Source organism: Nicotiana tomentosiformis, chromosome 8 (assembly GCF_000390325.3).
Source record: "Nicotiana tomentosiformis chromosome 8, ASM39032v3, whole genome shotgun sequence".
In the NCBI taxonomy this organism is placed as follows: Eukaryota; Viridiplantae; Streptophyta; class Magnoliopsida; order Solanales; family Solanaceae; genus Nicotiana; species Nicotiana tomentosiformis.
The window spans coordinates 113900361-113923446 of NC_090819.1; the positions used below are offsets into that span (position 1 = coordinate 113900361).

General features: G+C 38.5%; 3 protein-coding genes across 10 annotated transcripts; 2 read left to right on the forward strand and 1 right to left on the reverse strand.

Moving 5' to 3' along the window:
* The first annotated feature begins 1896 nt into the window (after positions 1–1896).
* Positions 1897–16706, forward strand: LOC104092713 (SUPPRESSOR OF ABI3-5). 8 transcript variants are annotated; one of them, XR_011410574.1, is made up of 17 exons: positions 1897–2098; positions 3896–4030; positions 4230–4270; positions 4509–4718; positions 4797–5253; positions 5328–5399; positions 5522–5614; positions 5696–5775; positions 6381–6534; positions 10497–10581; positions 11092–11183; positions 11268–11336; positions 11788–11958; positions 12788–12971; positions 14133–15077; positions 15233–15569; positions 16237–16706. XR_011410574.1 is itself a non-coding variant. In XM_009598374.4 (17 exons), the coding sequence occupies exons 2-17, from the start codon at positions 3983–3985 to the stop codon at positions 16417–16419; spliced, it is 3066 nt and encodes a 1021-aa protein (XP_009596669.1). In that variant the 5' UTR covers positions 1899–2098; positions 3896–3982; the 3' UTR covers positions 16420–16706. The 8 variants fall into 8 exon arrangements, 6 of the variants coding, with proteins under 6 accessions (XP_033511133.1, XP_033511135.1, XP_009596669.1 ...); XR_011410575.1 differs by having other exon boundaries at positions 15269–15569; XM_009598374.4 differs by having other exon boundaries at positions 1899–2098; positions 15388–15569.
* A 1016-nt stretch (positions 16707–17722) lies between these two features.
* Positions 17723–19781, forward strand: LOC104092712 (putative pentatricopeptide repeat-containing protein At5g37570). Its single transcript, XM_009598371.4, has one exon. The coding sequence runs from the start codon at positions 17824–17826 to the stop codon at positions 19741–19743; it is 1920 nt and encodes a 639-aa protein (XP_009596666.1). The 5' UTR covers positions 17723–17823; the 3' UTR covers positions 19744–19781.
* A 1205-nt stretch (positions 19782–20986) lies between these two features.
* Positions 20987–22670, reverse strand: LOC104092711 (expansin-like B1). Its single transcript, XM_009598370.4, has 5 exons — positions 22420–22670; positions 22212–22318; positions 21925–22106; positions 21671–21803; positions 20987–21425 (listed from the first exon to the last, which is right to left on the reverse strand). The coding sequence occupies exons 1-5, from the start codon at positions 22559–22561 to the stop codon at positions 21222–21224; spliced, it is 768 nt and encodes a 255-aa protein (XP_009596665.1). The 5' UTR covers positions 22562–22670; the 3' UTR covers positions 20987–21221.
* Between the last annotated feature and the right edge of the window lie 416 nt (positions 22671–23086).

Consider the following 23086-nt stretch of genomic DNA (forward strand, 5'->3'; position numbering starts at 1 on the left):
TAATTTTATATGTATCATAATTGTTGCAGGAATTGTATATCAAATGTACATTGTATCTTGTTACGAGCAATTGTGAGTTCGTAACGAATTTCACAGTTTGTATCACAAGTATGATAATTGTATATTAATTTATTAGTATTGTGTAGGTATTCTTTTGGGTATTAATGTACCAGATACAAGTTAGATGCAATTGTGATACAAGTATGATACAATTATGTTTTAGGTTTGATATATTTGATACAATTCAAATACAATTCAAATACAATTATGATACAATTATCATATAATTTTTGAATATTTTTTAATAACATAAAGCTGTTGGCAATGGTGGGAAGAGAGAAGATGGAGATTCTGGGCGTAGATTAAGGGATTTAGATTTAAAAAAAAAGAAGATGAGAGGGAAAAAGAAAAGAAAGGATGTAATTGAATCACTTAATTGAAGGCACTGATAATGGGGTGAGAGCCTTTTTAGGAGCAATGTATACAAATTGTAAGAAAAACCTAGATACTTATTAAAAACTGCAATACATAAAGAACATAGGTAAATACGTTTATAATATAGTATAGCTAGGTAAAAATCCCAAGCAATTTGTGTTTGGCTAATTAATTTGAAAAATACTTCTGAGCAGCAATTAGTGTTTGGCCAAACTTTTAAAAACTGCTTCTAAGCGTATTTTTCTCAAAAGTATTTTTCAAAAAAGTTATTTTAGAGAGAAGCTACTTTTTTCTGCTTCTCAAAATTGCTTATGCTTTTGCTCAAAAAACACTTTTTTTTCTTCCAAAAGTTTGGCCAAACTTTTAACTTTGAAAAGAAAGCATTTTTTTTGAAAAAAAATTGGTTATAGGATCGAAGAATCTTGGCCAAACAGGCTATTAAAATATTTGGGTCTTGTAGATTTCGAGGGGGCAAGTGCACATATAGCCATCTCATGGATACTATTTAGATATTAGCTAATAATTATTTTTGTTCTAAAATTATAAATTAAAAATCTTAATTTCAGGACATTTTTATCGTATGTTTAGGCCTCATTTGTTTTTTTAAAGATTAAGACGTCTGAATCTGAATATCAAGATGTGTATTAAGATTAAGACGTCTGAATCTGAATATTAAGATGTGTATTAAGATCTAAATGCTAAATGATTTAGACTGTTTGATTTTTAATATCTGAATATATAAAATTTATCTTTATTTGAAAATTAATAAACATAAAATTCAAATGAAATACTAATTAATCTAATATTCTATCAATAAAATATATAATTTTTTTAAAATATAGTTGTTGTTGGTGGAGATGGCTAACAATGTTGCTTGTGAATGCCCACTAGAGGCGGTGGTAGGTTTGGTTGATGGTGGTGGTGAGTGATGATAGTTAATAATCACGGGGGGTGGTGGTAGTTGTGATTGAGGAATGTAGTTTATAATGGTGGTAGTTTATAATGATGGGTAGTGCCGGTTAGTTGATGGTGATGGGATAATTAGTTGTGGTAGTTGAGGTGGATGAGTGTTTGTGGTTGAGAATGATGGTGGTGTGAGTGGTATGGATGGCGGGTGGTGGCAGTCGATTATAGTGGCAGCTATGATGGTGGTGATTGTGGTTGAGTATGGTGGTGGTGGTGGCGGCATGGTGTTAGTTGATAATGGTAGGCGGTGACGACAATTAATAATGAATATGACTGATAGCATCTTAATGAAATTAAGTCTGTGTTATGCATCTTAATTATACAGACCTATTCAGACCCATTAAGTAATTGCGAAGTAAAAAAAGTAAATAAACTTAATGATTAAAATTTGAATAATTAAGATTCAAAATTTTAAAACAAACACATTTAATGTTTAAGATATAAATAATTAAGATTCAAGGACAAACAAACGAGGCCTTTGAGTGGCTACATGTCATTTAGCGATTTCGAGCTCACGAGCCCAAACTTTTCTCAGTGGCTATTTGTGTAAAATCCTACGTTTATCGAATACGCTGCAATTTCACGTTAAAGCAGAGTTTGTTCTTCTGTCGAGTTAACACTTGACGCAGCTTTTTCTATCGGTGGCGAAACATTGCTCAGGCGACTCATCGGCGATCGTTTTTAAAAAATCCGATTTGTAAGATCCCCTCTTTATTCCTCCATCTCTAATTTCTCCAAACCAAAACCCTAATCCCCTCTCCCCAAAATTTTTCAATTCTACTCTTGTGAATTGGGTTTTAATTTTGTTTTCTATTTCTCACGGTTTAAATTAAGCTTCATATCCATAATTTATGGCTTTTTCGGTGATTTTGCGAGCTAACTTGTAGTTTAATGTGTTAATTTCTCTGGTTGTTTTGAGGGACTATTGGTAATCAATTTGTGCATCTGTTCATCGTTATAAAAAATTTTTTAAAAAATTAATTGGCGTTATGTTCAGACTTCAAAGTCAATGGCTCCTATTTATATAGGTTCTACTACCCTATTTTGGGTAGTGATAATCAACTTTTGGATTGAAAGGAATAAAGAAAAAAAGAAGATTTCTCGGTTATAAAAAAAGGAGTAAACAAAACAGAATTACATAACACTGCAGTAGACAAAAGCCTTAAATTTGAGTGGAGAAGGGTAGAGGGGCAGGGACATTATTCGCCTGGGTTTTGTACCATGCGCTGGCCCTCGGGGATTTCTCGGTTTAAAAAAAAGGAATAAAGAAAAAAAAAGATTTTTTTTTATTTATTTACCTAGATCATTATTCAACAATATGTACAAAGTTATTGTCGTATGTTACATAGTGTTGGATGTAATTTTTCTTTTATTTCTTGTGGTTTTAATTTCTGTTGGTGTTGTTGTGATTATTGTTACTTTGTAGTTACTTGATGTGAGAGCTTGAAATGTTTGTATAGAGTTAATGGTCCATTATGACTGATTTTGTGCCGCATTTTTTTTTTTTTTTTTTTTTGCCGTTACTGACACCGGTGTTTGTCTGCTCATGGCTTACCTCACACTGTGTCCTCACTTTACTCTTAACTATTGTGTCCCTCTAAGCATATCCTGAGCGCGGACACTAGTTTCCACACTTTTTGTTATCTATAATGCTGAAACAGCATTTAAGTTTGCAAAGAAAGGTCGGTAGTATAGTGAAGTGCAATCAGCAATTCTAATGTGCTGTTACACTTTTAAAACTCTTTTTATTTTTTTATATGAACAACTGTATCTCCATGGATCACTGCCTTGACTCTAGCTTCTATCCTGTTCAATAGACGAGGTATACGTGGAGATTTTGACTAATATATACGTGCCCATCTGTTTTCATGTGAGGAGCGATATACAAGACTCAATAGTGAGGTTATTCCTTATCCTTCTGGAATGCTGGTTCATAAGCATTCTGTTCTCATACTAGGCCATGCATGGTTTGAAGAAAAAGTTACCACTTTGGGGTCTCCACATGTCCGTTCTTACAGTAACTTCTGAGCTTATAATTGATGTATTTTGAGCTCCGCATGGATCTCTACTCCCAAATATCATATATCTTTGGACTTTCTAATTGACTAGTGCATAGTGGTTTCACCCTTACAAATGCATATCATCGTCTACTTTTCACAGATGGGAATTACTTTCATTGGGTAATCCTATCACCTTTTTTTTTGACGTGGTGATGTCCTTTGTACTGGGAAAGTTATCATGTGGCTTTCTATTTTTGAACAAGAGAACCCATATCTTTTGCCTTGGGATTAGTAATCTCTTCAGGTTCAGATGATATTCAGTAACATTATATCTGATGATTCCTACATGAAGATCTTAGTTGTGCATTACAATGTTTCAAGAGTTGTTCTGGGAAGATTTTGATTTTGAGGAGTCCAGTAAAGGGGAGGCCAAATCATGAAGATTGTTTCCTGGTTCATGATGGCTTGACTATCTATTTGTGCATGCATTACAGGAAAGCCTTACAGTCATCTTGCTGCTGAAACTTCAAAAAAGAACATCGAGAGTTTTGCAGGGATAACACCAGTGGCTCTTGCAAGAAATGGATCCTGGTCGATATGGGCCCCATCATGGATGGGAAAATAACAGCGTAATTGTGGTTTCCTTCTTAATCACATAATGGATGATAGACAAGAAACTAGGATCATGTGATTGTCCAAAAATTTTCCAGCATCTCTTAAAGAACAATGAATGAAAGCCATGGGAGAGTGAGGATGTGGAATGGATTTGCCTAAACTTCCATCCTTGATTATAACTTGCTGACACAACTTATTCTCTTGAATCCACAGGCTTTGGAGGGTTATAGAGGAGTTCATGAGCCAGATTTCCGGTGAGTGTTATCATCTCTCACCAAAAGGGTAATCAAATTGCTTGATGATAAATTAATTTTGCTTGATGATAAATTAATTTTTCTAATACTTTACTTGTCACATTTGCTGCATGAACATGTAATAGAACTATTCAAAATCTTTAATGTACTGCCTATTATGTTGGTACTTGACACTTCATTTTCTTCCATTATTTCTTTGCCTTTTCCTATTGGCCTTTGCCTCATGGTTTTCTTGCAGGGCTGGTGGTTCTTATGATGACAGGAGGTTTCTAGATGATAGATTTTCGAGGGATGGTGTTTACTCACGGGGTGCCTATCACCGTGATATACTGGAAGGAGAGCACTACCCTCATCCGCCACCAGCAGTTGGACACTGGCCTCAAACAAGGAGAAGAAGTTATGAAGAAGAGTATCCTGTGGAGAGAGATTCCAGGAGGCATGAGAAGCTGTATGTTGATTCATATCATGAAATTTGTGAAGCTGATAAGTATCATGAGATTAACACATTCAGAGATGGTTTATGCAGTTTTGACAACTACACTGATACTGGATTTGACAGGCCTGCTAGGTATTCGGGACGTGAGCGTGACGACTACCCCTATGATGATTATGACTACAAACATCGTATGGCGCACCTGAACAGGGAGGATAGCCACGAAAGGGACTATGAGTACAGTAGATATAGTTATGACTCAGACTATGAAAGAGGCAGTGGGAAAGATGGTAATTGGAGACGACGTGAATCCCGTGAGCGTGGACGTGACAAAGAATCAAGTCGTGAGAGGGATCCGAGTCCATATAGAAGACAGGAGCATTCCCGCTCACGTTCTCGTGGTCGTGATGATCGCCTGAGATCAAGATCTCCTCGAAGTCGAAGTCATAGTCGCAGTCATAGAGAGGACAGTTATGATGATGGCCGATATGATAGAAGTGAGAGACGAAGAGATCGTGATGATAAAAGATACCATGACAATTATTCTGTGGTATGTTTCATACATTGCATATCCCATTTGTGTTTATGGTAGAAGCGCTCATGGGTTCTGCTATTTAAATGTAGGCCCCTTCAGCGACTGTTGTTGTCAAAGGCCTTTCACAGAAAACGACCGAAGAAGATTTGTATCAGATCCTTGTACTCTCTCTATCAATCTCTTGTTCTCGCTCAACTCTCTATGTGCTACTTGTCGCCCACTCAGTTTTGCTGTATTTGTGCTCATCAAATTTCTCTCCTTTTGTATGCTTTTTTTCCTTTAGGCTGAGTGGGGGCCCCTACGCCATGTTCGTGTGATCAAAGAACGAAATTCTGGCATTTCTCGCGGATTTGCCTTTATTGATTTCCCTTCTGTGGTATGGAAAATAAAATTATATGCAAATGTCATATTTTCCATTTCATTCTAGCACAGAATTGAGCTTAGTGCTGTGAAATAGGGTGCGGCGCAAGCAATGATGGATAAACTTGGGGTTGAGGGTCTAGTTGTGGATGGTAGAAAGCTTTTCTTCGAGTACAGGTAAATATTGTTTTGTTGCATAGGAGAGTGCTGATTTTGTTATCTTTATTATCATTGCCAGTTCATACTTTGCAAGATTGTTTAGTGAAGCGAAGGGTACAATGCACCAAGTGTTACTTTATCTTGCACATTTAGGGTTTAGTTTCTGTTTGGGGTCAAATTTGGAGCACCCTTTTTGAGTAAATTTATTCAAGCTTTCTTGAACCATCAGTTCTTTGGGCTTTGTCACTGCAACTGCGGCACTCCCTTCATGTTATATCAAAGTCATCATCCCTTTTATTCTTTTTCCTTGAACTTTGACGCTGCCTGCAAATTAGGGAAGGTAAGGGAGTAAAAGAGAACAGGAAGTGTTCTCTTCCTTCAAAAAAGGAAAATATACCCGCTAGGCCCCAAATCAGGACAATAATTATTATTTCTTCAACTTCCGATTGTTTTCATCTTTTATTTTCTGCAATTATCAGACAAGCTGCAATGTCCGTTTTCTTAGTAGTAGAGTTACCATGTTTTTCAGTAGTTTTAGAAATTGCTCTTGGCGTTTCTGAATAATATGTTCTGGTAGCGCTGCAAAGTTTGAATTAACAGACCTCTAATTTGTTGTTTGGCAGTAGCAAGCCAACTGGAGGGCCCGGTGGGCCTGGTAGTCTAGACAGTGCTTCAAGATCTAACCATGGTAACCATCGGAGTATCACTGTTCCATCTGATTGGATGTGCACCATCTGTGGATGTGTGAATTTTGCACGGCGAACATCTTGTTTTCAGGTTCTTATTTATAATCCTATTCTTATAGTACTCTTATAACTCTACCTTGTTAGTTGATAATTTTTTTTTTGATAAGGTAAATTGTATTAATCAAAAGGGAGAAAAAACTCCCGCATACAAGAAGTATACCAAAAAGTAGAGAATTTACATCAGAACATGATTCTCTACAAAAGACGCCCAATCTTCTACACAAGTAGGGGCTATATGTGTGCACCAAAAAGTGATCAAAGATAAAAGACTATTTTTAAGATGTGAAAACGGAGACTCAATCCCCTCAAAAACTCTCCTATTTCTCTCTCCCCAGACTATCCACATGAGAGCTAACGGGGCGAGCTTCTACGCCTTTTGCTTGCTTCTTCTACGGAAATCGGCCCAGCTATATAGCATTTCTTTTACAGTGTTTGGCATCACCCATTGAACACCAAAAAGATTCAAGATTGCCCTCCACAAACCCCAGGACACAGGGCAATGCAGCAGAAGATGATCAACTTCTTTCCTTGAGCTTTTACACATGTAGCACCAACTAACAAGTGTAATAACTCACTTTCGCAGATTTTCAGCTGTCAAGATCACTCCCCTCGCTGCTAGCCATGCAAAAAAGCACACCTTCTTGGGCGCCTTAGGAATCCAGATCGATGAGTATGGAAAAGTAGCCTCCTCTCTCGCCAACATACTCTCTAAAATTACTTTACGGTGAACAAATCATCGCCACACAACCCCCATCTCCAAGAATCGCAAGATGGATGGGGCCTGTCTTGCCCGTATAGTAGTGCCAACAAATTTTGGAGCTCCTAAATCTCCCAATCTTGCAGAGAGGTCCCATACTACCCCATTCATGCTCCTTGCGAATCTGTTGGACCATCAAATCCTTCTGGTTTGAAACTCTGAAGACGTGGGGGAAAGAGACCCTCAGAGTATCCTCTCCACACACCTGTGATTTCAAAAGCTGATTCTCCTTCCATCTCCCACCCTGTATGTGATGTTGCCATAGAAAGCTTCCAAGTTCTTCATGATGTTCCTCCACATGCCACACCCGAACGGTGCTGTGATTGCCTTGGTCCTCCAACCCCCTCCCGTGGAATCATACTTTTCTACTATGACCTCCCTCCATAGAGCATGCTCTTCTACCCCGATTCCACAGCCACTTCCCCGGCAAACCTCTGTTGAATGCCCTAAGATCTTTTACTCCAAGTCCACCCCACTTCTTTGGGGAAGTGATTGTCTGCCAATTCACTAGATGAAACTTTCTAGTTCCATCCGCCACATCCCAAAGAAAATTCCTTTGAAGCCGCTCCAGTTTTTCTGTGATGCTCACAGGAGCTTGCAACATGGACAAGTAATAGGTAGGGATACTCGACAAAGTGCTTTTGATAAGCACTTACTGCCTTTTGACAAGTACCGTTTCTGCCAGCCTGCTCATCTTTTTTCAACCCTTTCAATGACTGGATTCCAAACCGTAGTATCCTTATGCAAAACGCCCAATGGTAGACCCAGGTAAGTAGTGGGAAGAGAGCCCAACTTGCATCCGAGAACGTGAGACACATCATCAATGTTAGCAACCTCACCCATCGGGAAAATCTCACACTTGCCGAGGTTGATTTTGAGTCCTGATACTATCTGAAACCACTGCAGTACCTGCTTCAGGCAGGTCAACTGATCCATATCGGCATCACAGAAAACCAGGGTGTCATCCGCAAAAAGCAAATGAGAGACTCTTCGGGCACTGAACACCCCGATCGGAGCTGAGAATCCTCTCAAGAAGCCTCCACCCGCTGCACGATCCATCATTTCACTCAGAGCATCTATCACTAAAATGAATAACATGAGGGATAGGGGGTCACCTTGCTTGAGACCCCTGGAGCTGCCAAGGAAACCACACGGGCTACCATTAACCAGGACAGAGAATCTGACTGAGGAAATGCAGAACTTGATCCATCCCCTTCATCTTTCACCAAACCCCATCCATTTCATAATGAAGTCCAGGAACTCCCAATTGACATGGTCGAAAGCCTTCTCAAGGTCCAACTTGCACAGTACGCCGGGTTCTCTATTTTTCCTTCTGGAGTCTACAAGGTCATTTGCCACCAGAGCAGCATCCAGGATCTGCCTACTTTCCACAAACGCATTCTGGGAGGACGAAACAGACACGTCAAGAACCTTCTTGAGTCTGTTGGAGAGCACTTTAGAAATAATCTTATAAATGCTCCCTACGAGACTGATAGGCCTGTAGTCTCTGATACAATATGCGCCTTCTTTCTTAGGCACAATAGTAATAAAAGAAGCATTGATACTTTTCTCGAAAGCACCATTCACGTGGAAGTATTCAATGGCTTCCATCAACTCCCCCTTAATGGTGTCCCAACAAAGCTGGAAGAAGGCCAAGGAGAAGCCATCAGGCCCGAGGACCTTATCACCAGCACAACTTGACACAACATCGTGCACCTCCTCCTCCTCGAAAGCTCTTTCTAGCTACTCACTGTCTTCCTCCCCTATGTGGTTGAACTGTATGCCCCCCAAAGTAGGCCTCCAACTAACTTTCTCTTTGTATAAGTTCTCATAAAACCCCACTATCGCCCCTTTTACCTCCTCCTCTCCCTCAATCCTCACCCCATCCACAACTAAGGACTCTATGAAGTTTCTCCTTCGATTTGCAACCGCAACCCTGTGGAAAAACTTGGTATTCGAATCCCCCTCCTTTAACCAGAGCGCCCCTGATTTTTGCCGCCAACTAGTCTACTGCGCTATTGCTAACTCGACTATTTCCCTCTTAACCTCCCCAAATCTCGCTTTCTCAGATTTATCTAGCTCCCTCGCCCCTTCCCCTCTCTCTAATTCCCTCAATTCATGCATAAGCTCCCTCATTTTGACCTCTACCCTCCCGAAGACCTCTTTATTCCACCTAATAATATCTCCCTTGAGCAATTTGAGTTTCTTCGATAGACGGAATGAAGGTGACCCTGATACCTTGTAGCTTATCCACCATTCTTTCAATTTGTCACCAAATCCTGGCACTTTCAACCACATGCTCTCGAATCGGAAGGGAGCACACCCCCTCCCTCTGCATCCATCTAGCAAGATAGGCAATTGATCCGAAGTCAGCCTAGGTAAAGGAATCTGCAGCACATTCGGCACCAGCTCATCCCAGGAGGGCGATATCAGAAATCTATCAAGTCTAGACCTTGAGTTGGAATCCTCCGCCCTGGCCCAAGTAAACCTTTCCCCTGACAGAGGAAGATCAATGAGAAAGTGATCATTGATGAAGTCTGAGGAAGAAGATAATCTCTGTTGATAAAGGGATTTCTGTTGATAATCTCTGTTGATAAAGGGATTTCATTACCTTAAAATTCTATTGTAAGAGGAAGAAGATAATTTATTATGAAACTTGTAAATTGCTTCGACTTTGATCGAATCCACCCATTATCCAACATACATGCCCACACACATGATTTTTATCATCTTTCCTAGATGGTAATTTTTTATATTTTCGCTGTTCATGTTCAATTTTGTTTTTTTTCCTTTAAGAAAACAATATTTGCACATGTTTGCTGGGAAAAATAGTTGCATCGTCACAGCCCCTGCTCTTTTGTGTATATACAACTTATATGAAATGTACATGTATGCCATTTTTATTGATTGAAGACTGAACTACATTTGCTATCAATGTTGATCTAATTAAAAGATGCAAATATGTCTTGTATGCAATGGTTTGTGAACAGAGAGTTGGAGTTAAGGATGCTGCTGTTTGTGTTCAAAATAGTAATAGAGTACTTTTGGTTAGTCTTGTTTTTTTATACTTTACACCGATCAGATATTTTCTTTATCTGCAGTCTGACAAATATCTTGGCTGAGTTGTTCATGGATGCATAAAGTTATTATAGTAATATAGCTCCAGCGCACAAGTTTTTTCTTGGTATCATCGTATGATAGCTATGCGTGATCCTGTTTTCTCCTCTTTGAAACAGTGTAATGAGCCACGGACAGATGATGCTCCTCCAGCAGACATGGCATCATCCAACTCTAGCTCTCTGGGGAGGAGAGGCGAAGCAGGTTACTAATATATGATTTGTTCAGCTCATATCTAGGTTCTGTTTGGAAGTTCCAAGTATGGAATAGATTGAATCCAACCGATCTTAAAAGCAATTTATATCCAGTATAATCTAATTCGCGGTCAGTCCTTGTCTTTTAAAATGTAAAGGTTACTTAGGATTTTACTTAATCTTGGTTTGGCATGTTATTACTTTTATTGAGGAAAGAGAGAAAATGGGAAGAGAAATAGGTATAAAGGTGGTAATTACTTTTGGGTAGGGAAAATTAAAAGATGTGGTCACAACTTCAGACTTTTAGGCCGTATTCTTTGGACCAAATTCAGCTTAAGGCCATCTCAGGAGTCAGGATTAGCTTGATCCCAAAAACAATGATCAGGTTCTTGCCAAACTAGGATTTTTAGAAAAGAACAGGAGTGCTTTCCCACCAAATCCTGATTAAGAGGTTCTCCAATTCCTCAAACAGGAACTTAATTAGCATAGTTGGATTGATCTTAATTTGATACTTTATCAGGTCCCACGCATGTCTTGGTTGTCCGTGGATTAGATGAAAATGCAGATGAGGAGATGCTTCGTTATGAATTTTCCAAACATGCTCCTATTAAGGTGAATTATTTTTTCTTATCATCTTTGCCCTTCTTTTGTGCTTCCTGGCTCCTATCTAGCTGTCTAACAACTTAATATGTGCAGGATCTTCGTCTTGTCAGAGACAAGTTCACTCACGTCTCGAGGGGATTTGCTTTTGTGCACTTCTATTCGGTACGTTTAGTTTTGGTGGTTATTGAAGTGATTGAATATTCATATACGGCACGGAGCATCAATAGTAGGCATCCTTCTTTTGGGTTGGCCATGGGAAAATTTATATGATATTTTCATTTTGAGAAGTTTGTGTAAAACATTCTTTTTGTTGATTATATTGGTGATTAGGAACATGAATGTCATTATGTTTTTCCTTCTGTTTTTTCTGGATGAGTAAGGGTTTCATTCACAAAAGGGAAAAACATACAAGGTGATTCATGTTCTCTTCATATAGTATTTTGCCAGTCATGTATAATATTTCCATTTTCTGCATTACTTAGAGGCTTGTTCCCTGTAAAGATGCTAGTCTTTATTTGTCAATGAACAAATTGGATGAAGTCTGTAGTAGGAAGTCGATCTTTTTCTGAAGGAAAATGTTTTATCTTTATTGTGCTATTTTCGCATATTTCAGGTGGAGGAAGCTACTAAAGCTCTTGAAGCAACAAATGGTACAACATTGGAGAAGAATGGACAGATTCTTAGAGTTGCATATGCAAAAAGTATCCTTGGACCAGGATCAAATGCTTCTCAGACTAGTAGCCTTGCAGCTGCTGCTATTGAAGCAGCAACTTTTGCTCAACAGGTTCTCTTACTCTTTACCTTGGTTATAGCTCTGTTCATTTTTTTGAGGGCTGGGAGCTGGTTCCATTTATAAATAAATTTTTGTTATGTTGGGCGATATGCTGCCTACAGATACCTTTGTTAGAGAGAGATGGCCTTGAACAAGTAATTTTAGCCTGAATGGGTGAATTCCTTCCATTCATACCTGCTTAGTAGCTTTTCTAAATTGCTGCAAGTTGATTAAATACATCTCATGCAGTTGGTCAGAGTGTATCAATCGAATAACTTAAGATATGTCATCCATTTCTCAAATTTAGAAACATTATTCATCCATTTCTCAAATGTATTGAAGACTTCCGATGTTGTATTCCTTTTTTGGTACTTTCTGCAGATCATTAGAATCCCTGTGCTTTTACAAATCAATTTTATTAATTTCACTTAATTAAGCTGACACTGCGCTCTACTTTTTTTTTGGGGGTGGGGGTGGGGATGGGGGATGGGGGGTAACTGTTTGGAATAAATGGGAGTAAAAGCTAACTATTGTTGTTTTTATCCATATGCAACGGTTTCATTTCATAATTCTGTTCTGTTTCGCGGCAGGGTTGGGGGTGGGTGGGTGAGATGGGGAGACTATTGCTGCAAAGAATGAGCTTTGAGTGTCACCAAATGATAGCTTAGGCATCATGTAGTTTGTAGCTTTCTTTTACGTTGGTTGGACAGACATCTGTTCATCTTTCAATAGAAGACTGTAAAATGTTGATGCGTTATTTGATGCATGTTAGCACATCTATAATTATCCAATAGAATTAGGTCAAGTTACACGTCTAATTATACCTCCTCCACGCTTGTAGTATGATGCTGTTGGATGGGCACCAAAAGAATATAATCCTGATGATAAACTGTCAACCGGTGGACAAGAGCGCAGTGGAGAAGTTGCTGGTCAAAATTCTGCTCCACAATCTGGATTTGTCTGGGATGAAGCCTCTGGCTATTATTATGATGCTGCTTCTGGTTTTTATTATGACGGGAATACAGGTTTGTTTCCAGTTTATGTTAAAGCACTGTCCACTCTGTGTCATTTATAAACCAAGTCTGGTTAAGCACACATTATTAGCTGATGTTTTTTAACTAAGTAACATGAAATAGTGGACATTGTCTGCTCACGTCTTGTGCCTTTTGGGTGCCATGGGGTTGTATGGAAGTCTAAGTGAGACTGCGGAGGTCCATTTAGTAGATAGGTTGCAGATCTCAATGTCCTTCAAGTCAGATGCCTGAATGTAAGAAGCTAGTGCAATTTTGGTGCCCGTTTCTTCTCGTGAAGACTTGGCTGGATAGAGATTTTTATTATAAACAATTAGAGATTGTAGTCCAGTACATCTAAATTTGGTCTCAAAATTGCTCGGAACTGTGATGGCATTCAGATGTCTGTCCCTTGCTCGTAAGCTGCTAAGTGTGAAAGGTCGCCCATCTGAAAATTCTTCACATGTTGGAAAAAATGGTTCCACATTATTTCTTTTGCTTTTGTATGAGAATCTATACTATGATCAGGGGAAGTTTTTTTTTTTTTTTTGGGGGGGGGGGGTGTTAATGACGATGACTTTAACTGAGTTGTGTGCCTGCTGTCTTATTTTCTCAGTCCAATAATCTGCCAATTCCACTTATGTTTGGCCATAAATATCATTTATTATTTTGTAAATACGGAACTTTAGTATTTCAAATACGGGTGAAATGTTGAAAACTTCTTTGAGGGGCATTTCAAGTGAAATAATTGTTTTTACTCGCCAATCTTCAACCTTCATTTTTTCTAGTGAAATTAATGTCCGAACACATTAACTTCCAAAATCTCTTTTATAACTTCAACTTCAAGTACTCTTTTTTTTCCCTCCAACTTCAACCAAATATTGTCCAATTGCCTATTTTAAGGGCGTGCTAGGTTTCATTCTCAGGAGGTTTGTGTTTCATCTGGCAGTCTTGTTTGAGCCTATTTTTATGTGATTATTGCTGCTATTATATTAATTATACTTGGGAAAAAACTATCTTTCTATTTCTGTTTCATCTTGTAGTGATCCTCTCTTCTCAAGTTTGAGTATGTGTTGGGAGCTGGATTATGAAAAGGTCTTGATAAACCCTAGGACGTAATTACAGGTGTAGGTAAAAGTAAAACGTGACACCATCGCAATTATTGTTGCTTTGCAGGTTTGTATTATGACGGTAACAATGGGATCTGGTATACTTACGATCAGAAGACTCAGCAATATGTACCATGTACCAATCACAATGACACCAAAGCAGCAGAGGGACAAACTGAAGCTACCAAATCATCTGATGGCTCAAACACTAAGAAAGTTGTTATATCTGCACCAGCTATTGTAGTAGCTGGTGAGAAAGCTGCCTCACTACCCGACGCTATCCAGGCTGCTGCCTCTGCAGCAATAGCTGCTGAAAAGAAAGAGAAGGAGAAGGCAAAAGAGATAAAACTTGCCTCAAAAAGCAGCATCCTTGCCAATAAGAAGAAAATGAATAATGTATTGTCAATGTGGAAGCAAAGAAGTCATGAAGGTCAAGCTCCCCGCGTGGCGCTTGAAGACAACCAGACAGTGGGTGAAGAGAGATCTAACTCAGTAGGACCTGCAGCAAAAACCAAGTTAAAAGCTGAGCCCTTGACTGCTAGAGAGAATGCTACAGCCAGTCCAGGACTTGCAGGAAACTCAACTTTTCAATCTGTGAGTTTTGAGTCTCAGGATAGGCCTAGGTCTGTGACTAACAGCTCTGGGGGCATTCTGAAGGGCGTAATAAGAGGTTCTGGTTTAGGAGTGGTGAAATCGGATACCCTGTATACAGGATCATCTGGAAGTTCATCCACCTCACATACCATGCCACCAAGCACAGCTCCCTCATTAACAAATCCAGATGCCTCTGCAGCGCCCTTTAGGACAGATGCATCTGCATTGGGTTCTTATATGCCCCCAGTACCCGCTGGAGGTGGTAAAAGAAGGTTCTCAGAGATGCCATCGCAGCCTCCATCTATTAAGGAGCAGTCTCAAACTACAACTGCATACCGAGATCGTGCTGCTGAGCGGAGGAGCTTATATGGTTCATCTTCAGCTTTTGGAGATGATGCATCAGATCCTGGAGATTCAAGTAAGAATTCACACAACATTTTGGGCTAATGCAGCTTGTTTGAGCTTTGCATCTCTCTCCCTCTCTCCCTCCCTCCTATCCCACCCTCCCTTTCTTCCTGAGGTTTCTAATGCGCCATGGTTTTTGTAAGTGTCTTATCTTCATTTCTGTAATAGGATGCAATTCTTCCATAGTTGAAAACTTTTCCGTAGGTCCAGACCTTGCTTAGTTGGAAAACTTCAAAAGATGAAGATTCCAATGGTGGTTGCTAGATTTGGTATGTGTATTAACTTGTGAGAAAATTTGTTTTCTATTATTGCTGGGCTTCAAGATCGAGACTCAACATCTAGAAGAGGTGTTTTTGATCCAACACCTTTCCCACCTGGTGTTGGAGGTGGACGTAGTGCAGAAGCAAATAGTCAGAGCTTTGAGGTGATCTCTGCTGACAGGGCTATCGACGAGAGTAATGTGGGCAACCGTATGCTCCGCAACATGGGATGGCAGGAGGGCTTGGTATCATCTCTTACCTTACAACTCTTCATAGACTTCGTTTCTATTTGATCGCAGAAAAATGTTGTTCATAATCTTCTTCATCTAAAAATGTTGATAACCTTATACTAATTACGACTACAATAACTACACCTCAACCCTAAGCAAGTTGGGATGGCTTTATGGATCCTCAATGGTCATACCGCTCCATTTAAGCTCATCTTAGTCCAATATTATATCAAAATAAAATAAAAAAATAGAAGTAAAAGCACTAGAAGTTCTCCACTAGCCTGTAGATCTCTTACAGGACCAAAATACTCATAAAAACATTGGACCTAAAGTAAACATGCTGATATTACTATAACATATTCCAACTAATTGGTATCACTTAATACAGATTTAGTTCTTCCCTTGTACCCTATATGGATCCCAACTAATAACCTTATATTGATTTTACTGATAAAAAAGAAGCTTATATCGATTTCATCGGTCCGGTGCTGCTGAATTGTTTATTATGGGTTACAACCTTTTTTTCTTCTAAAATATGTGGGAGGTTAATGCTGCATTTTGTGTGTATACTTGTATGAGCTCGTGATGCCCTGGCTGCAAATTGGTATTCCTTCTCGTATGTCAAAGCCTAACACTGTATTTTGGGAATTGTTTTTGGTTTCTTTTATTGTCATGAATTCAGGGATTGGGGAAGGATGGAAGTGGTATGGTAGAGCCAGTCCAAGCTCAAGCATCTGAACGTAGAGCAGGACTTGGAAGTCATCAGCCCAAGAAGGTGGACCCAAACCTTGAAGTACAGGCTGGTGACAGTTACAAGACTCTGATACAAAAGAAGGCCATTGCTCGGTTCAGAGAGATGTCGTAAGAACTTAAGAGGCAAAAAATGTAGTAGTAGTATATAACAACCATTCCAGGATGTGGATTGGAGATGTTGATTAGAAATGTTTCTGACTTAGGGTTGCAACTCTAGTTAGTTAGTTTATTGATTTCTTTGTTAGTTTTTCCTTTTGCTGTTGGAATTATTTCAAAATGTGAAGGATAAGATTCTGGTTTTCTGCATCTCTTTCTGCAATGCCCTGTATCTGAGGAATGTTGGAATCAGAATATCGCACTTGTGTGCCTATTTTTGCAATGCTAAGACATTTCTCTTCATTGCGTTTTAGTAATGGATCTACTAGTAATGTTAGTGAAGTGACACATTTTTTATTGGTTACTTGAAAGATATCTAAGTGACTGGATGAGCAAGAGAAAAAAATTGTTAGTTTAACGAGAAAAAAGAAGAAGTGTTACAAGCTATGCTCTGATATGTTATGTTTGAAAAGTAATACTGGCTTCGACTACAGGCCTGTGAACTTCTGTTCGGTTCCATAAATTAAGTGAAACATTGGGAGTTGTAAAATTGCTTCAAGTTCTTGAATAAACATAATTTTTTTTCCGTTCACAATTTAAGTATTAAATACAGGGGGACAACATTTGCAAGATATGGAGTAACAGAACTCAAGCGGGAGTTTTGCAGTTTTGGAATTGCTGTTTTAATTGGAATTGTCTATTAAACTATGAAGACACAGTTTATTTTCCCTTTCTGTTTATTATCCCCTCACATTCTAATTTTCTCTATTCCCTTAACTAACATGAATTTCGCAATAATACTTAAATTCTGGCTATTAGAAACCTAATATGTGTCCAATAAAACTAACTATTGAAAGGTAAATAAAATAAAATATTTTTATGAAAAAGTAGGTAAAGGAAAAACACCAGTTACGATATTTACTTATTGAAAATGTGAAAGATTATATATTACAAATGAGTAGCAACATCAACTACGCCGCAGTTCCAACTCGTGGTGACACCCATTTCTCATTTCCATCACTTCCGACTGTCAACGTAACACAGGCTTGGGTGGGCACGTCCCGATGATATTTGTATGATGAGGATTCATCATAAATTAACAAGTTTTATGCTAATTGTCAACCTACCGTAACTGTCTATCATTTATTCGAATTTGGAACGTGTATTATGTTACAAATGAGTAAATATAAAAATATAATCTTAATAAAAATATTAGATACGCCATGAGAAAGAAATAGTTTTTGTTGATGTATGCAAATTTGCTAGTATATAATATGGTACTCAATAAAGTAATCATATGTTGTCACTAAATTCAATAAAGTACCGCGTATTTCTCCCTCCACCAAGCAGGCAAGCACGAATTTCTTAAGGGTTCTAGTAATAACATTTCCAGTGGCCGCCAAATTTCGCGGGAGATAAAATGGCCGTTAGATTTAAACATCCCAAGCAATCCCTCTCCCTTTCTTCAGAATACGTTAATAAGTTCATCAAAACCCAAATAAACCTTTCAAAGCCCACTCCAAAACTCTGGTCTGATCAACATAATGCTGAATCTTTTGACCCATATAACAACAATAGTGTACAGATATTGAATTTAAGCCACCCCATTTTACGTATCTTAGATTTTTGCACCCCAAAATTGAGACATTTTAATCAAATACATGCCCAACTCATAGTTTCAGGCATTTTTCAACACCCTTTAGCTGCAGGTCGAGCAGTGAAGAAACTTTGCTCTTCGCAGCTCACTTTTGCTCATGCTGTAAAGATTTTTGAGAATCTTGAAACCCCAGATGCTTTTATTTGCAATACAATTATGAAAAGTTATGTGAATTTTAATGAACCTGAAAAGGCTTTGGTTTTTTACCATGATCAGATGGTTAAAAATGGGATCTTTCAGAATAATTACACGTTTCCGATATTGGTTAAGGCTTGTGCTGATTTGGGTATGGTAAAAGAAGGTAAAAAGATTCATGCCCATATTGTGAAATGTGGATTTGAGTTGGATTTGTATACTAGGAATGTTTTGATTCATATGTATTCAGTTTGTTGGCGGATTGGTGATGCACGGAAGGTGTTTGATTTAAGTTCTGACTCAGATTTGGTGACTTGGAATACTATGATTGATGGGTATGTGAAAAATGGAGAAGTAAGTTTTGCGCGTTGTGTTTTTGATGTTATGCCTGAAAGGGATGTTTTTAGTTGGAATTCCATGTTATCTGGATATGTGGGGATTGGAGATATGGAGACTGCAAATTTACTGTTTATGGATATGCCTTTGAGGGATATTGTTACTTGGAATTGTTTGCTCGATGGGTATGCTAAAGTTGGAAATGTTGTAGCTGCCCGTTCTCTGTTTGAGCAGATGGATTATCAGGATGTAGTTTCTTGGACTACTTTAATGGCTGTTTATGTGAGACAGAAGGACTATGGGGAATGTTTGAGATTGTTTGATAGATTGATGCAGGGAAGAGATATTCAGCCAAATGAGGCAATTCTTATGAGTGTTTTGACAGCTTGTGCACATTTTGGGAAACTTGATCTAGGAAAGTGGATACATTCTTATATAAGTTATAGTGGGAGGATTAAGCCTGACATGTTGCTTTCAACTGCCCTGTTGACAATGTATGCCAAGTGCGGGGAGATGGATTTGGCGAAGGAGGTATTCATTCAGATGCCAGAGAAAAGTGTTGTGTCGTGGAACTCTATGATCATGGGTTATGGAACCCATGGTCACGGTGAGGAAGCACTTGAAACATTCATGGAGATGAAAAAAAGTGGAGTGATGCCTAATGATGCTACGTTCGTTTGTGTTCTAAGTGCATGTACTCACTCAGGGATGGTATTAGAGGGCTGGTGGTATTTTAATGTGATGACTAGAGTTTATAGAATCGAGCCGAAAGTTGAGCACTACGGTTGCATGGTTGATCTTCTTGGGCGAGCTGGTTTGACGAGAGATTCTGAAGACCTTATCAAGAATATGCCTATGGACTCTGGACCGGCATTATGGGGAGCTTTGCTTTCAGCTTGCAAGACCCACTCAAATATGGAACTTGGTGAGATCATAGCCAAGAGATTAATTGAGAGGGATCCAGAGGATATTGGATCCTATGTGCTTCTATCCAACATATATGCTGCGCAAGAGAGATGGGATGACGTGGAGAAGGTGAGAAATATGATGGTTGTAAAAGGAATTAGAAAGGAAGCAGGATCTAGCCTATTCCAATTTGCAAACTCGAACATGTGGTGTTTTCCAGAAAATGTTTCAGTACACAAGAGAAATATACTGTGTTCCATGTTGAATGAGATGGGAGCTCAAATCAAATGCCAGAGTGAAAGGTGATGGAATGGAGTAACTTGAATATAGGGAATGCCTTCGAGAAGCAACAACAAAGACATGGATGTCAAAAGAGATAACGGATCGAGGACATCAAACTCACAGAAAATAACTGCAAGAACTTTTGAGCTGAGACCCACGTTTCTTCGCATATTTCAGGTACATCAGAAAGTTTGGCTTGGTACAGCAAGTGTATTTATATGCTTGTTTGACTGTATACAACTGACCTGCAATTTTTGTGGTGGGACGAAGACTGACAATTGGAATAGCGAAAGTGAACATCACTGATGAGGAATTCTTGAAAGTTTAGAATTTTAAAAAAGCTGAGATATTCTCAGGTTGAAGAAAAAGTCACTAGTTGATAACTTAAGATCATCACATATGGCAGTGAAATCCAAAGTTAATAAGCTGAGCACTCCAAGATTTCCTACTTTGGGGTTTTTCCCCATAATATATCTGAAGATTCTTTAGGCTGAGATAGCTGATGGATTCTAGCCATATAGCTGTCTTCCTTTGTATCTGTAATGATCACAGTTTCATCCCCTTTGTCTGTAACAACCACAGCTACTATAGTATGTTTGCAGTTGACTTCTTTGCCTCTTCTTGGTTACTTGTGTTATTATTAAGAGCTAAGAGGTTCTCATGTCTAGAGTCTTGTGACGAGAATTAATGTCCTATTTGTACAGGTTAATTTTGGTGGCTGTATTTCCCAATAAATGCTAGCATTTGCTTTGAATTAATGTGCAGAAGTTTGTTGTTTAATGTAATGCAGGCAATATTTTAGGTTTGAACAATCAGACCTCTGATCTAATTGAAGAACTTTAGTTTACATACGAAATAATATGCTAAAATAGTTGAACATAAACATATTTTGAATAAAAGATTACTCCCTCTGTTCCGTTTTACGTGAGACTCTTTCCTTTTTAGTCTGTTCCAAAAAGAATGACATCTTTCTATATTAAAATTTTTTTAACTCTAAACTTCCCATTTTACCCTTAATGACATGATTTTATATACACAAAAATGCCATGTCATGCTTAAGACTATAAGTTCCAAACGTTTTTCTTTCTTTCGTTCGTTCTTTCTTAAATTCCATTGCCAGTCAAACATCTTCACATAAAATGAAACGGAGTAATTCTGTGCAATGCAGAATTTAATACTTTAAGGAATGTCTATGTAATGTACCTATTGAATGTGTATTGGTGGATGCTATTCAGGAAGACGATGGGCTCATGCACTGATGCACAGCTTAGAACAATAAATTTAGATAAGTTCTGTATTTCATACAATCCGGTCATGATCAATATGAAAAACTGCTTTAAAACTTAAAACCTTATTTGTTGAAAATACATAATTGAGTCGGGATCGTTTTGTTGACTTGAATTACTAGCAGGAAAGAATGATAGCTGCATAGAGTAACATCATTAAAGAACCACTAAACTTATTTAGTGACAAGTTAATCTTAGCAACAGAGCCCTTTGTGTTTATGCATCCACTTGTATTCCTGAGTCATATGTGTCACCAGCTTTCCAGTTCTCAGGTATATTATTGACAGCAACAACCCAGGTCTCATCTCCATCATCAACACTCAATAGCATTCTGATTTGCAAAGGTCCCCTTGGAGGTGAAGTAGTAGTCCACACTGCTCCACGTGTCCTGTCCAACAGCTTGCATACAAAATTTTGTGTCTGCATATTGAAAGAGAGTAGTATTCAAAATCTTTGGAATTCAGATGAAGCAGCCTCAAATTCTTCTATTGTTATTTCTTTACCCCGAGTATATGTACATCTTTCTTCTTAAGGTACATATGTATTTTCATTATTACTTGTTTTACTTTATGTCTTTATATATTAGAAACTCTTACTGTGTGGAAACTTGAGGGCATTCTTAAAGATGAAACAGATGTTAGGTTCTTGAAAGCTAGCAGATGTACCTCGCATAGTTGCACAGCGGTAATATCCTTTTTGCCTTGTTGATACCATATCACAAAAGCCAAGTAATGAGGATTGTCGCTGCTCTCTTCAATCTTGATTGTAATATTTTTGTCTGGATAGCTGCAAGAGACCCTGTTCGATGGTGAAAGAGCGACAAATATGTGAGTCTCCCTCAAACAGAAGAGAAATTGCTTATGGATACCTTATGTATTACGATGAATTAATATCCATATTTCCCAATTATACATATTACCTTCTATACTCGATATCCACCACACCAAATGATAATAGAGAAGCAGCAGCATCTGTCGTCTGAGCCATACGAGCAAAGGCTCGCTTACTTAGAATAAAGTCTGTGCGATCACCTGCTCCTTGGTCTGTTATAACTACAGTCACTCCTTTATCAGAACAATAGTTACTATTGGTGCACCTCACCTAGCAAAACAAGGTAGAGTCCGGAATGACATCTTATATTTGAAAATCTTGGCTAGTTATCATCTATTTATCGACTATAGTTTTTCTTCCTTTTTTTATCATTACCTGGTAGCATGCACCACATCCTAGACCATTTCGAAAGAGGTCTGATGCTGCTGACACATCTCCGCCATTGATTGTTGCTCCAAAAGTACCAAATCCACAACTCCCAGCTGCATGCAATCAAACACAAAAGGTTATTCTATGAGAAAACTTTTATTTTCTCCATTTTAGGTGCATGTTATTGTTCAACTATGCATGTTAAACATCTCACTTTCTGTTCCTTTTTCTTCTGAATTTGGATAGTGGGCTGCACGAGAATGAACGAAACAATCCAGGCATGTCTGAGAATTTCCCAGAGTTTGCATGAAGATAAAAGATGCTGCAAAGACTGCAAGAAGTTGAAGAGGAGCCATTTGGATTATGATCACAAGAAAGGGAATTAAGCAAAGAGAACGAGTTGCTGTTGCAGGGAAGTGATGGCATTCGAGTATTTATAGAGAACTCAAAGCAGCAAATAAGGTCTACATGGGTAAAACTCAGACTTTTGACATTCTGTTCAACTTCAGTTTGAATGCAGGGAATTCTGCCTTTACTTTCCCTAGCAACCTTTTTGGACCTTGCATTACTTGTTTTAGATAATTGAGGATGCTACTTTCTCAGTTTCCTTGCCAACCTTCAGATGCTCCTATTAGAAACTATATTATTGTAAAAGATATTGACCACTGGGGGAGAACTACTAATCAATTATTTTTTAAGCCGAGGGTCTATCAGAAACAAACTCTCTACCTTCACAAGGTAGGAGTAAGATCCGCGTATACAATACCCTCTCCAAACCCCACTTGTGGGATTACACGGGTTTGTTGTTGCTGTTGTTGTTGTATGACACGGCCTCTTTCTTGATAAGAATAATCTCAAAACTATTATCTTAGTGGTCTGAA